This window comes from Halyomorpha halys, unplaced genomic scaffold (assembly GCF_000696795.3).
Source record: "Halyomorpha halys isolate HHAL.00 unplaced genomic scaffold, Hhal_1.1 Scaffold813.1, whole genome shotgun sequence".
Taxonomy (NCBI): Eukaryota; Metazoa; Arthropoda; class Insecta; order Hemiptera; family Pentatomidae; genus Halyomorpha; species Halyomorpha halys.
This window is the reverse complement of record NW_027113046.1, coordinates 699,262-715,454: the sequence shown is the minus strand read 5'-3', so window position 1 is coordinate 715,454 and position 16,193 is coordinate 699,262. Positions and strand designations below refer to the sequence as shown.

General features: G+C 30.6%; 1 protein-coding gene across 2 annotated transcripts; it reads left to right on the top strand.

Annotated features, from left to right (window-relative positions):
• LOC106686379 (uncharacterized) lies at nucleotides 1–16,193 on the top strand. Of its 2 annotated transcripts, none has more exons than XM_014429656.3 (4): nucleotides 1–227; nucleotides 2,141–2,316; nucleotides 6,366–6,442; nucleotides 11,558–16,193. In XM_014429656.3, exons 2-4 carry the CDS (start codon nucleotides 2,144–2,146, stop codon nucleotides 15,634–15,636), a joined length of 4,329 nt encoding a protein of 1,442 aa, XP_014285142.1. In that variant the 5' UTR covers nucleotides 1–227; nucleotides 2,141–2,143; the 3' UTR covers nucleotides 15,637–16,193. The 2 variants fall into 2 exon arrangements, with proteins under 2 accessions (XP_014285142.1, XP_014285141.1); XM_014429655.2 differs by lacking the exon at nucleotides 1–227 and adding an exon at nucleotides 1,554–1,656.

Below are 16,193 nucleotides of genomic sequence, written 5' to 3'. Positions count from 1 at the left end.
CTGAAATAATTAATGGTGGTTCTCCCTCTGCTGTGTGTGTCAAATAAGGCTGAATTAAAAAAAAAAAATTTAAATGGTTTAAAAATGAAATTATAAAACCTTGAAAAATTTTTTTTTTAATACCTCACAAATTATACATCTAGAATACTACAGCCTCATTTGAAAGGTAATGAAATTCTCCATAAAACAAAACTAACATCATCTGAATTGGATCAGTATCAGCAAAGGTAGAATTTTAACCAATTTATTTTCTTAATACATAATAGAACAGATACCACTTACTCATTGACTTATTGATTTCTATATCTCCTTTCTTTTTTTAAAGATAATAATTTATGTAATTTTATTTACCTATTAAAATACTAATGAGGTAAAGATAGTTAACCTTAGATAAATAAGAGGAGAAGATGGTCAGGGTGGAGGTGCGGTCAGCAGAAAAACACACATAAACAAACAATTATTTATTTGTGCCAACGTTTCAACCTGATTTTCAGGTCTTCTTCAGGGCTATAAAACAAAAAGAGATAACAACCATCACTCAGAGAAACATAAAAATAAATAATAGACTAACAAATTTGCAAATATAATATAATATATTTCACTATGCCAGTGAGTGTGCGGGATTTATTAGTTTCGATATTAAGATTGAGATAGAAGTGATTTCTGTAGAAACCAGAAAATATATATATGTGCATAATTTTTTTTATCAATTTTTAAAATTTAATTAATAAACAGAATACTATTAAAAATAAAATAGGTCAAACTGTATCATTAGGGTCCAATAATAAATTATTTTACTATTTAATGAGTTTTTACCCTTAAAGTTTCAAAAAATCATCTCATGAAATATGGCTCCAGGTGATTTCTTTAAAATCAGGGAACATAATTGTTTTTGTATCATTTTCATGTGTCTAAATGAAAATTAGTTTCATAAGCTACTCAACTAAGTTTAATGAAAATTTGAGGGGTCATTTTTAATACAACAATATGTCACTTATAAGAAGTTTACCTGAAGGAAAAGTAAACTATAATGAAAATAGTAAAGTTTAATATTTTCTGTAAGCTTTAGATTGATACTTATTGAATATTTTTAGGAGATCCTATTAGTGTCTTTGAAAATTAAAATAAATATTTTAAAACTTTGTGTATGATATTTTTTATTTCCTGAAGTTATTAATAAAAATGTTCAATAATTGTTTTAATATGAATTTGGTTTGCTTATAAATAGTTGACCTTAATTGTCGATATTTCCAGAAGTTAGGATATATGTACTTTATGTTTATGTTGAAATGAAAAAATAAAATAAATAAACAATAAATTATTATTTTTTTTCAACAATGGGAGAAACTTGGAATAGTGTGCCCATTCAGCCGCTGTGCGCTAGAGGTCTGATAAGGATTTAACTTAGTAATATACAAAATGATTTTTTAACTTATATCATCAGATTAAACTATAATATTACTTTTTTTCTATTGATTTTATTTTTTTAGTATTTTTTAATAAGGTTATTATTCTGAATAAGAAGTTTAGAATTTTTTTTTTTTGACGTTTAGCAGGTCCCAACCTCATTCTCTCAGCACGACTCCATTACCTGTTAATGTTAGTATTTGCAATGTACTAATGCCGTAACATTGGAGGCTATTTTGTGATCTTAAGGTATTTCCGAACTTAATGTATTTATTCATTTAATATCGTTTTTATGAATAAAACTTCGAGTTTGAAAGTAATCTTCGTTATGTTGGTGTTTAACAATAAGTTTATTTAATCCATTTTGTTTATATTCACCGGTTTTTCATTAGTTTCACATTGATGTATGTTATTTACCACGAATTTTATTGATTAAATGTGTTTAGCAAGTTTTATTTGTTTTCATTATGTGTTTTTGTCATTCAGTGTTTAAATATTTAATCACATCAGTGGCATCTTATTTCTTATTTTTGTGAAGTTTGACAGAAATAACCAAATATTACATTAATTTGTTATTTTCTCAAGTTTCAATTAAAAATCATGCAGTGTTTTATCCAATTTATAAAAAATAACAAACCTTGATTGGTTCTTGTGTTTGTTTTTTTTTTGTATTTAATCTTAAAGCTTTGCTGCTTTGTAAACAAGAATTAAGTCAAGTTTTCTACTTTTTCAGACAATGTGTGACCAAACAGAGGTTTCTTACCTCCCTAATGATGTTGTTTGGGTGAAATTGAGTAATGTTTGGTGGCCTGCTCAAGTTCAGGATGAAACCAAACTGGATGAAGATGTCACATCTGGTCTTCGGAAGAAACCTTTGGCTGTAGTAAAGTTCTTTGATGAAGATTCATAGTGAGTATTATTTTTGTAGTGATTCAAATAAATATATTTTTGTCACGATTTTTTTTTTTCCAGAATCAAAAGTTTTGATTATAGTTAGCAATAACATTTTTTTTAGGTTTCAGACTAAGTGTGTTTTAGAGATGAATTATCAATTGGTTAAGTGGTAGATTGAATAGAAAGTTTCTTTTTGATTGTTTATATGTTATCTTTAGTACATGTTTATCCTTAAATAATGTTTTCTTTTAATAATTTGCACTCCAGGCTGTTATCCTGTTCATTGTCCATTTTATTAGTCTTGTAAACATCTGAATGGGATACAAAAAAAAATCATTTCCTTTCTCCTTCTACTTTTAAGTGTGGGAAACTAAATCAAATACTCCGCTCATAATATTTTAAGTCTGCAACCCATTTGAATTTTATTGGCTTTGTTTTTCCATGTGTTCGATATCATTTTCATAAAATTCACATTTATTTCTACCAGAGTAGAACAGTTTCAAATTTTGTTGCCAACATTGTCAACATGCCATATTGAGTTCAGATCAAATTGGTTTGATATAATTTGTTTTTGTTTCAACATAAAATAACAATAGCATTATCCTGCCCACAGATGTTGAACATAAGATCTGTTCTAACAACTACTTCTAACTTCAAAACTGTATGGATCATGTGCGGCACAGTTTTTGGGAGGGAAAAACCTGTCCTGTGTATGCTTCGTACAGTAAAGCTCTGGATAGTCAGAAGTGGTTGTTGAAATAAATCTATATTCTTCAAGACGGAATGTTGACAACAAGCTTAGTAACCAAGCTGCTCGTCTGTTGGTCCATTTATATTATTATTGTTATTGGTCATTTATTTAATTGGTTTGTGACTCCTCTGGTAATTGTAAAATATTCACTTTTTTATTATTTATTCATTGAAAAAAATTGTTTTTTCTTTGCTAGTAACAGTTTTAAAATTGTATCCCAAACCCTTAATTTGTTGTTGTTATCAAGTAAATTTTTTATGAAGTATTTCATTTTTCAAACAAATGACATTCTCAGATGTGAAATTAATTATTCTGACTCTATTTTTCCTGGTGTATTATGTTGTTCTGTTAATAGAATCTATATTTATTTTTATGACAGCTAGTTACATCAATTTTGGCAATTCTAGTTATATGCTATTATTGATTTTCTTATTTGGTAATTTGAGTACTGGTAATTTATGAAACATGTAACCTAACCTCTACTTTCTTTTGCTGTCAGGAGATAAAGAGTTTGAATACAACTTAATGAATATGTCATTAAAAAAAACCTCATATTTTGTAACTATTTCTTAAATTATTATTTCAAATTTAATTTTTTAAATGCTTAATTACTCAAAAATAGGTTTAACGAAATTAATTTGTAACGAGTGATTTATCATTTCATATTTGTTTGTTCATTTAAAACACTGACAAAGGATGGTTTTCATGTCATGGAAAGTTGTTCACTCACCTTTTTTTTTTCAATTATTAGTAAATTTCTCTTATTTATTTTAATTTTCAAGGCTATTGGTTTTGAAAGTAATTTTTTATAATGATTGTATTTATTTGTTGATCTATCGTTTCTTATGGAATAATCTTACTTATTACTGATCATGCTTGATTGGTTTTATGTTTAGTTGTATTATTAATATTTGGTTGATATATTTTATTTTAATAACTAGCTCCATTATAATTATCTTCGAACTACTGACTCTTCATTTATCGTGACCATGGTGTTTTTTTCTAAAATATTAGATAGGTAGTCAATATCCTATTATCTAGAGGACTGTTATAGAAAATTTCATGGTTTATAATCCACTTCATTGTAAGTTACTAACAGAAAAAGTTTCCTTACATAATGCAATAGTGATCGTAAGAACTGAAGGCACAAACAGTAGCATAAACGTGTGTTTTTTAACCATAAAAGTGTAAACTGGTAGTCCCATCTAATGGCTTTGGAGATGTTTGCTGAGCAAAGAGCTAGTGAAAAATAAAAGAAAGAAAATTACATCAAGTGACACATAATTTTTTTGTGGCCACAAGTTTTTTGGATACTTTTTTTTTCCTCAGGTAAGTGAGTAATAGACCAAGGAATTGTTCCCTCGCAAATAGGGGAAACAGAGATGAGGAAAGAAAATTCTCTGCTTTAATTTACATCAATGGCCATTAAATCAACAGGCCTACATTATCAAAATTTAAAGTAACTTCCTTAGCATTATTGTTTAACTTTGGCCTGTTGTAATGCTCCATGGTTTATTTACAATAGAAGTTTCTTTTCTTTTATTGGTTTCAATTAATATTTTTCTTTAATAATTTCAATGCATTCCACTATCAATACCAGATAATTATACTCAAATGATTTTAGTTTTTATCAGCCCTGACGAAATGTTGGTTAACAATAAATAGTTTTTTGTTACTATTTTGATACCTTTATTGACCGCCACCTGGACTATCTTCCTCTAATCTACTTCATACAGTCAACTATCTTCTTCTAATCCTAAAGTATAAATACTTAAGTTAAGAAATCAAATATTTTGAAAGTATTTTTTTTTTTAAATTTGTAATTGTTGTTCTTCATTTAAATGTGCTTATAATAGATTTTATTTTACTCTCAGTTTATTAGTTAGAAAAGGCCTAGGTTAGCTGTGAGGATGAATTTTAGAGTCAAATAATTCTTACTCATCTGTCATTCCTGGTTTATTTAATATCTTAGCTATTTCGTGTATGGTTTAAAAATGTTCATCTAAGCGATTATGTTTAGGTTTGAATCTATCAGTTAAAAAAATCTTTTGATTGTGTTCTTTCACTGTCAAAATAACTATGCTTTCTTAGATAGAGATTAGTATTGAAAATCTAATGATAAACCTATAACATAGTTTCTTCATTGGACTATAAGTACTCTGAGGAACACATGATTTCTGTTGTTAAATGTCTTTCTGTTATTGCATTATCAATCAATTTCTTGTGTAATTTTAAATCTGGATGGTCTCTATGTTAATGTGAAATAAATATCTTCCAAATACTTGTATTTTAATAAAGTGGTCAACAGGATTAAATTGGACCAATAGAATTTCCTCGTCTTGATTGACTCTCAGTCTCTCTTTACCTTCTTATTGTCAACTTAAATTAAAGGCTAATGAAACCCTAGACAAATATTGATGTAATGCAAAGATTTTCCTTTTTGAATTGTAAATATCAATACTAAATCAATGTGGCTGAAGCGACTCAACGTCATATAAATAATTCACAGAAAAAAGAGTTAAAAGATAATTTGATGCACTATGTACACACAAAATAAAAACAAGTTAAATATTGGAATTAACATCAAATCAATTATTTTAACTTTAGTTTAGGTGACAAATAGTGAGTAACCATGATATAACTAATCCTTAATGTCTTGAATAACTAATCATATTACTTACTATACATATAATAAAACATGGGTTTGGTTCAAAAACTAAAAGAAATCTCAAGATTTATAGGTGTTATGATATTTTTGATAGAGATTATATCTGCAGTTTTTAAGCAGGCATTAATGTCTCTCGTTGATATTTTTAGCATGGAGGTATTGTTAAGAAAGTTGTGTGCTGTCTTTGACATCCTGTAAATGAGTAAATAGGAGCTTAGTAATGACAGATGGCTTATTTGTTGGTTGTAAAGTCAATCTTTTTTTTTTTTTTAATGTTTATTTGTGTTATAAGATTCTTAAAAAATTTTAAATATAAGTATCACTAACCATAAGGCTATATTATTATTATTAAAAAATATTATCATTATTATATTAAAACCTATATCTTCTGTAAGATATTTAATATCTATTTTTTTCTGTTAATTTTTATTTTAAGAACATTTATAGTGATGTCATTTTATAGTTTATATTTATTAAAATTTAAGTTGTGTTCTGATTTCTCTCTGGGTATATGTTTATCATACTAATTCATAATTTAGTAATAATATTTATTTACTATTCTAAGCTGTATTGATATACTTCAGTTGATTTTGGAAGTTGTTTTATTATTTATATTTTTTCTGATGGATTTTTTTATGTTTTTAGTGAGTTTCCCAAAAACTTGAATCAAATTTACCATTACAACTGCTTCAAGAAGGAAGAATTTATTAAAAAAGGCTTAGGTGAGATTCGTTTTACTAAGATTGATCTTTATAAATTTTCAAACTTCATTCCATTGCACTGTTAAAAAATTTGCTCTCATAATAATTATTATTTTATTGTTTTATTACTTACCATTGGTTAAGTTTTTTTAAAAACTAGACTTAGTCTACTGGTAGAACAGATAGTGGACCTATTGTTCCTTTTCCCCTTTTCCAAGATAATTAATGAAAACTCATTTTTCCTCCATGTCAACCCTCTCAGGTTTTCCTTATAGAATTCAGAAGGGATGACCATTCTTTGGAGGAAGTCAAAGGACTAGTAGAATTACAGATTCTAGGGTGACATGTACCAATTACAACCTGATATGTAGTATGGACGCCATCCATTTCATCATACTATTTCACAAATCTTAAGGTGTCTCGTAAGTCTGCAATATGAGTAATCTGATTTATACTTATACCTAGTTGGCACTTATTTCTAGGAGAGGGTTTATTAATTAAATGGTTTGTCTAAGCCCTGGATAATCCCTTCATTTCTTGCCTGCTCCTCTCTATGTCCAGGCAAGGACCTCAGTTCTGGTTACTAAGCCGTAAAACCTTACACGCCCATCTTATACGCCGTAATGCTATAACCTGAATTATATATACCAGGACTATGTCCCTTAATTCTGCGTTATGTAATAATAAATAAGTACAATACAAAATATTGTAATAATTTAAAAATATTAGTAAAAATAAAAAAGAATCTTTATTCTCTTTATAATTTTTTCAAATATAAAAGATACTTGGGTTCTAATTAAGAACTTTACTACTTAATGGATAATATAATTTTATTATATAAAAAGAAAGACTCTTTATCTCAGGGCGGGTTACTAGCAATCAGAAACAGGCATTTACAATAATTACAATTAATTAAATTAAAATCTAGTTTACATTTGTATCTATTTTTATGTATACAAAAACTAACCAAGCTCACGGTCTTCCTTTTGAGATCCTTGATGTTTTCTTTTCTTCCTATTATTCTGGCGTCCAATATGGCTTCCTACTCTTGCTGGACAGAAATTCATGAAGCCTCTTCATACTGAGAGATCATCTCTCCTTGGCGCCACAGACTCGACTGACTGTTCCTTCAAAAACAAAACCTGCCTTGAGGTTACATGTAAACATCGATTGTCCCACAACAGTTAGGGATTTTTCCAAATGATTTACTTTCTGAATATTATTCATTAGCATTATTTCTTGATTCCTATTTTTCCTTTAATTTACTGTATTTTCAATTATGATGGGAAGAGTTAAAATAGTTTTTATATTTGAATCTGCTCAACATGGCCTTGATTCAACATACCGCCATCTTGGTTTTTTGTATCACAAAGTTATTATAAACAATGAAACTTGGTTATCTTGCTTTTTGGATAAACAAAACAAATGAATATTATAATGATACATAAAATAAAACATATTAATAACCCTTTATACATCAAAATATATTATTTACTCAAAAAGAGCATATTACAATATATGTTTATTAGTTGTAAAGGAAATTATGTCGATTATCTATTATACTAATTAATAAATATTTAAATAAAACTGAAGGGTCTGTTTGTTTGAATATAATAATTTTGGAAACTACCAGTCTGCAAAATATTTTTTGCATTAGATCTTATTGAAGAATACTTCTTATTAGACTATTTTAGTTTCCAAATCCAATCATCATAATCCAAAAGCATTTATGAAATTCACGACCATCCTTATTTTATAAAAAACTAAATTATTTACAATGATCTTAATGTCCCATGTATTTCATATTTTGACCAATTGAGACATCTTTCCTTCCATTGTAAATTTATTGATATTCACTGAAAAACTACTACTATCAAATTTTGTTACCTTATAATTCTCCAAAGCTTTTGAAGATGAGGTCTTGGAACCTTTCATTATAAAATATTTTTCATTTCATTTCATTAATAGAAATGTTCTACAGATTGCTGGTAAGATATGGTAGGGAATCAATATGAATGTCTAAAATATCTTAAACAATAATGAAATATCTAATTCTCAAGATGAATCAAAAGTTAATTTATAGCTGAAAAATACAATTTTTTTTCTTATGAAATTTCCCAGTTTTGATCTATCTAGAAGTAACAATTTCCTGGATTAGTATTAAGATTGTACGTCATCTTTTTGATCAGGTAATTGTTTAATGTTGTAACGGTTATGTTCTTGACAATTGGCAGCTGGTTAAACTGGATTGTGCAAGAATTTTTTAAAATACATAAATCTGAATAATCAAGGATAATTAAAAATATAATTGTGATTATTTCTTTAGAAATTTTTCCTCCTTTGCTATTTTCATCTTTCAGTTTCATTGTTTTATCCGGCTATGTTGTACCTCATACATTTGTATCATTGTATCTCATTTTGTACCCAGTGTTGAATTAACACTTTGACTGTTTGGTCTTCCCTAGAAAACCACTTGACATTACTATTTTTTAATATTTTCTTTTCTTTTAGTTCAAATAAGCATTATGTAATTTTTAAAATGTCTTGTATATTCCATCCAATCTATGAATGCAATCAGCTGATACATGAATGAATGATACATTGCAGGTTTTTGCAAGAAGTTAAATTTTACAGTATTTAGTCTCCAATACAATTGCCTTAAGCATAGTGGGCAGAATGTTTTTGCCTTGAGACTGTTAATGTTCTGTTTTGAGAATTTTTATGTTTTTACTTTGAGACTGTTAATGCTTTTCTTTGAAACAATTTTGTGTTTAGCTTTGAGTCTGTTTATGTTTTGCTTTGATGAATCAGGTCCTGAACTGATTAAAACAATTTATGGTTTTGGGGGATTGGACAGGACTTTCATGTAAATGAAAATTAGGCAGTATATTGATAGTTAAATAAAGAAGTGCATGCAATTGGTATTTGGGTTTTTTTTTCTTCCCAGTTAATAATTATGCAAGAAAAAAAAAAAAATTGGCAGTCTTGGGACTGGACTACAGAAGTGAAACTTCTGGAAATGAAATGATATATTAAAATTTTATTAATAATGTTTAAGGGTTCCCTCTTATAGCTTTGGGATTGGTAAGATCCTCTGACTTCCTATTCACCTATTGCAATAAAAAAATTTTCCTCCTAGAATTGACAAATGTTAATGTATTAAAATTTTAATGAGGTGTATATAGTTGACTGTAGATTAATGATTGGAGAAGTTTGTCGGGGGGTGCGGTCAGCAAAGAACAACATAAATAAACAAAACCATATTTATTTATTTTATGCCGACGTTTTGTTCTATAGCCCTGATGAAGACCTGAAACTCAGGTCGAAACGTTGGCATAAAATAAATAAATATGGTTTTGTTTATTTATGTTGTTCTTTGCTGACCGCACCCCCCGACAAACTTCTCCAATTATTAAAATTTTATTAATAATTTTAAGGGTTTCCTCTTATAGCTTTGGGATTGGTAAGATTACATTACATAGAAATATTACTTTTTTTTATAAATCAATTTCTTGTTATTCTTCAGTAGCAGTACAGCCTGATGTGTGCGTTGGTCTTCTCACTAAGCTTTCTCCAGGTTTTCTATTCCTGTGCCACTGCTTTCCAGTTTCTCGCTCTTAAGAGTGTTCTGATATCATGGGACACAGTTATCACATCTGAGTTTTTCCCATCCTCTATCTCTAGCTCGGTAGAGGCTTCCTCATAGGATTTATCATCCATATTCATCTGGGAAACGTGTCCAGTCCTGCAAATATGTACAGTCTTTATAAGTTTGATGATGTTAGCTTTCCTGCATTGTCCTGTCTTCTCCAGTGTTCACCAACCTTGATTGGACCAAATATTCTTAAATGGATCTTTGTCTTAAAAGATGAAGATTTCATTCCCCTCGGCCTTCCGTTGAGTACACATCACTGAAGCATACATGAGATCAGGACGTATCAGCATCATATAGAGCAGTATCTTTGTAATCCTCAGGATAAACTGGCTGGTGAAATGTTTCTGGAGTCCAAAACATCTTACATTCCTGTTGCCAATGAAGAAAAGTAACGTTATTTTCCAAACTATCTAGAGCCTAGATATGTAAACTAGTCTACCTTCTGAAACTTGAAGGGACAAAACTTGAATTCTTCAATGGGACTTATTGCTTCTGTTTCACAAGTACACCTGTACGTAGTCTTGCTTTCATTATTTGTCCGGTCCATCTCCGGAGCAGCTGGTCAAGTGAATATTGTTGTACCTATTTAGATGCTAGAATCTCTAACACACTTCTCAAGTGCTGAGTGGAGTTGAAGGCGAGCCAATGTATCTCCTTGCCTAAGCCCTTCAATAGAGAAGAACTCACTGAAGTCCTGTCTAAGTTTTGATTGAATATTTGATGACATCATCCAGTGTCATTTTTGCTAGCTTAATAATGTTAGGTGGCATCACGAGTTCTTTTAGAGCACTATACAGCTTGGGCCTCTATTTCCTTTCAAAGACAGATTTAAAATCAATAAACAAAGGATTTGTTGTCATTCTGTATTCAGATGCTTTTCCCAAAATCCTCCTGAGGCTGAAGATTTGATCAGTTGTTGATTGGCCTTTCTGAAAACCTCTTTGATATTTCCTTAGTCTGCAAATGAAAAGAGTTTAGTGACCAGTAAATAAAAAGCACTGTGTATGTTCATTGGAGGAGCATTACTACTCTATCTATATTTCTTGCAATCAAGAATATTGCCATTCTGGTACCGAGGTTCAGATGATGCCTTTCTTCCATTGTCCTGAATTCCTCTATTCTATCCTTATGGAAAAGATTAGTTGATATAATTCATTCCTTATGCAAGAATTTGCTACCTTTCTTTAAAAGTTCTGCAGATATGCTATCTTCTCTAGGTGCTTTTTTATTCTTCACAAATTCTGGAGGGTCAATGATGTCATCGCCTGAGATGGAAACATCTTCTGTTAGGCCCGAATTATTGCTTTGTCCACCTTTGTTTAGTTCTTGATTGATTCACCTCTTTCCCCATCTTTTAACTTTTTTTATATAACATAAAATCTATCTAACTATCTCTATATAAATATTTATAATTATTTCTATGAATTCATGTTTTATACCTTAATTACTTTTTGTATTCATTTTATTTTACTTCTTTTTAGATTTGTGCCGCCCTAGTGGATACAGAGAAGTTTCAGAAAATATGAAAAAATTTCCATTGGATATAAGAAAAGCTGAAATTTTGACGGGGGGAAATCCTGATATTATAAATGACCCGAAATACCAACCAGAGGAAAAGTTTGATTACAGAGAACAGTTTGGCTTAAAGCCCCGTAAAAAGACAAGTTTGGGTTTAAAGCTCAGTAGTTCAGACTCAACAATAGAGACACCAAAACAATCAAGAGTTAAATTTTCTACTCCTATATCAGCACCTTCAACTTCAAAAACACCTGAGATGAAGATTTCTAATTCCACAAAATCATTCTCTAATCCTGTCAAGAGATTAAGTACAGTGAAAAGATTTACTTCTGGCATCAATGAAAATTTTGACAAAGAAAACAATTCTCTTAGGTCATCAAAACAGTATCACTGTAGTTATTGCAATTATACCTGCGGTCGAATGGGTGTGATTATCGAACACTACAGATGTCACTATAGAGGTTTGATTTTGCCGCTTCCTACTCAAATTCCACAGAATTATTGCCAAGCATTTCAGACTAATTTCATAAAACGTAAAGACTGTGTCTCGAGTTCACCAAACACATTGCCAAAATATGCTTCAGAAAAAGGTTCTGTTAAAAGGAAATCTGTTGAAGACTCTGCACCTATAAAAAAACGAAAATACGAATCTACAAAGAAAGAGAAAATTTCAGTACCAGTTCCTGGGTCGTCATTGGCTATACCTGTGAAAGATATTGTAGGTTCAGCAGCTACTCCGAAAAAACGACCTCGTAAGTCTAAAGACGCCAAATCTGCCCCCGTCAAAGAGCCAGAGGCATTGGATATTCTGAAAGATTGGGAAGATGATTTGGAAGAAGAAGTGGAAATTGATTTGACGGTTACTGAAAATGATGAAGTTAAAGATACAACGAAAAACATTACTGATAATTTGCCAGAGAAAGAGGTTAAAGATGAGGAGCAATTGCCTCAACAACAGGAACAGGTTCAAGATCACAAGTCTCCTGCATCTAAAGAAAAGTGTTGTTTTGACTTTGAAGACAATGACGAATCTCTTAACTTGAATAAATCGTTAAAATTTGGGCAGAAACTACCAAGAGTCATTACTGAGGAAAAGCCAAATGTCCAGAGGTTGTTAAAAGAACTTCAAGAATCTAAAGAATCACCTTTGATAAAAGAAGAATCTATGAATGAAGATTTCAATGAAGAAATTGAAAATTTGCTGAAAAATACTGAAGTTCCGAAACTTCCAGGAATCCCAAAAACAAGTGTACCAAAGCCTATTGACAAGTTTGTCACTGAGGACTCCTCGAAACCTGAAATCGAGATTACAGAGAGAAAAGATTTATCAAAAGGATCTGTTGACAAAGTTTCTTCTGAGGACATTGATATACAGTCTGAGGATTCAAGTTCTATGATACAGTCTGTGACCTCTTCCCAAACAACTGCACAGGAAGATACAGTTGCAGATGCATTTACAGATTCTAAGAGTGATTCAGCTGCTGATTCTCCAAGTGAAGCAATAAAAAAAAATTTTGATGTTTTACATGAGTCATCGGAAGAAAAGAATGTTTCTCATCTTACTATGAAAAGTACTTCTGGAGTGAATACCTCAATTTCTGAAAGTACAACTGATAAAGACTCATCAGACTTACAGAATTTTGATGAAAAAGAATATTTGACGCAAGAAGCATGTTCATCTAAAGATATTCTAATGGAGGATATATCTAGGAACGAGTCAAAAAGTAGTTCCAATGAAAGTGGATCACAACTAATTATAAACAATGATGTTGATGGGGCGGACACTGCTTTACCATCAACAACAGTGGAATCATCATTAAACAAAGAAAATATGAAAGACATTTCTGAAAAAAACAATGAAATCATCAAGGCTTCTTCTGAGCAAGAGGTTTCAAATATTGTTGAAGATGGTTCGACACCCATGGAGGTGGAGGTAGATAGTCATGAAGAAGTGGCAACTCCTAGAGCAGAAGAAGTACAAGGCGAGCAGAATGTTGGTTTACAAAGCATTGAAAACATTTCCATATCTGAAACTAAAATATCCAATGAAAATAATGACGAGTCGCTTAAGGAAAAGGAAGTTACTGAAAAACAAAGTGAATTGAATCAGAGTCCTATTGATGATACAATGAAAATTCAAGTTGTTACTAGTTCTGTGAAAAATGACAAGACTACCAAATTTGAACCGAGTACTTCTTCTGACACTCAAACTGATCAAATACCTTTCGATATTAACTCAATGCCTATCGTTATAGATCAAGATCCTATAATGGAAATAATGGAAGGTCATGTTGAACCATTGCCTAATGCAGATGTTGTAAGGCTTTATATTAGAAATAGTGGAGAAGAAGAACCTGAAGATTTCCAAAGTCCGAGGCGATTATTGACTGTATCTCCTCCTCCACCAAATTTACCACCAATTCCGGGTATCAAAAAAGTACCTTTACCCCCTCCAAAAAATAAAAATGGAGCCAATAGTTCGAATAAGATTTCTGGCAATACATCATCGGGTAGTTCAACTCGATATACACTCAGTAAGCAACCCAGTAAAAATACTTCACAAGTCCAGCAGCCTAAAATACTTTTCATCAAATCTACATCAGGTGCTCCTGGTAAACTTCTAATTCCTCAACAACAAAGCAGCATTTTCGCCCAAGCAGGCAAACTACAGCCTGGTACTAGGATCTTGACTACTAATCCACAGTTGGTTTCTAAAGGTTCAGTCCAAAAAAAAGTTACACCTAAATCCATAGTAGTTGGTAAACAAGGTTTTCCTACGACTGCAAAAGTAGTTCCAAAATCAGTAATTGGACAAGTTATTCAAAAAGTTTCACAGCAACCTATAATTTGTAATAAAAACACTTCCACAGTTCTTGTTAATTCTCCCAAAACAATTGTAAATAGATCAGTTGGGAGAAATGTCTTGCTTTCATCACAGCAGTTAAAAACAACCACTACTGCAATGCAGGTCACAGGGGCAAAAGTTGTCAGGACTGCACAGATTGTCAAAACTCCAGGTACTGTTTTCCAACAGGCAGAAACTGTCCTGCCACAAAAAGTTGTTCAATCAACAAGTGCACTAAATGAAAACAAAAAACAGACTATTAAGAACAAACAGCTCAGTCCAAATATTTTACAAAGAACGCAAAGAAAAGTTTCTCGACAGCAGGTTATCAAAAAATCACAACTCCTAACTATTCCGTCGTCGGTTCAGCACCAGCCAGCCGAAGTAGTCACTGTTAATAATCTCCCAATTGTTCAGAGCATCGGTTCTCATTCTTCCACAGAGCCTGTTAAAATGTTATATTTAGTAGATAATAGCCAATATACTGTTGAAAATCCAGTCATTCCAGTTGAAAATGACAACCAAAATATTTATGTTACTTCTACGTCAAGTTCAGGAAACATAGATAATATTATTTTTTCAATAGATGGAACAGCTAACTTTGTGAATATTTCCAATGACACTGCAACATCTAGTAGCACTCATGTCCCGAGTCAGGATATCCTTGCCAAGGCTTTGGCTAATACCCAAGTTTTGCAATCAGAAACCTCAGATATTGTTGACAGTGAAAGTACTGTGTTTGTGGATCAACAATTCCAAGCTCCATCATTGTCTAACACAGTTTTGGAGACTTCCTTAACTTTGAATCAGCCACCGATAATGACGCCATTAGAAGTTCCTTCATCTATTGCCCCGCAATCAAGTGTTTCTCATATCATCCCAATTACCAATATAACTAAGAAAACCGACATTCAACAACCTTCCATGCCACTATTAACAGATGATGTTGATGTACCAGGAAATACTGTTTTTTTGAGTGATACTTCAGCTATTCCCACAACCTCTGGCCATTTGACTTTCCAGCTTGTACATGACAATAATCTTGTTGTTTCTTCAGGAATAATGCAAGAGAAGACTTTAAAATTGAATTCCGATAGTAAGGAAGATAATGTTCTACCAGAATTTCTGAAAGGTAATTTTGGCAGTAAATCTGATATTCCTAAAAAAGAAACTTCTCCTAAAAGTAGTGAGAGGTAGTCTGTTTATATATCATTTTTGAAAACAGACTAGACGTCTGTCTTTATTTTTCATTGTAAATAAAATTATTTTTTTAATTTAATATTTTATTTTAAAAAAAGTACCTGTAAATATGTTTATTGTTAAGTATTTATTTTTTTTAATTTCTTTCAAAGATGAGCTATCATGCCCATGCATCTGTCTATTAAGTTTTATTATTTTTATTGAGTTATTTAAAATACATGTTGATACAATTGTATTTTATTTTAATGTTGTCCTTTTACTATGGGTAAATTTTTTAAAAAATAAATGTAATCGATGCTGTTAGCACCATTTTTTACCCTTAGTATTGTTTTATTGAAATATTCTATTTGAAATAGAAAAAGTGATTGTTATTGCATGTGTTTTATTCTACAATATATATAAATGTTTACAATATTACATATTTAGTATGTTAAGTTGAGAATAAATATGTGTTAATATCATTGTATAAAATTAATAATTTTCAAATTATTAGGATAGAATGTGTAATATCTGTGTACAATTTATTTTATAAATATATGACTTTATTTCTCGTT

Coding starts and splice junctions, on each gene's coding strand:
- LOC106686379 (XM_014429656.3), top strand. CDS start 2,144: ATGTGTGACCAAACAGAGGTTTCTTACCTCCCTAATGATGTTGTTTGG. Junction 2,317..6,365: donor TTCTTTGATGAAGATTCATA/GTGAGTATTATT, acceptor TTATGTTTTTAG/TGAGTTTCCCAAAAACTTGA. Junction 6,443..11,557: donor ATTTATTAAAAAAGGCTTAG/GTGAGATTCGTT, acceptor ACTTCTTTTTAG/ATTTGTGCCGCCCTAGTGGA.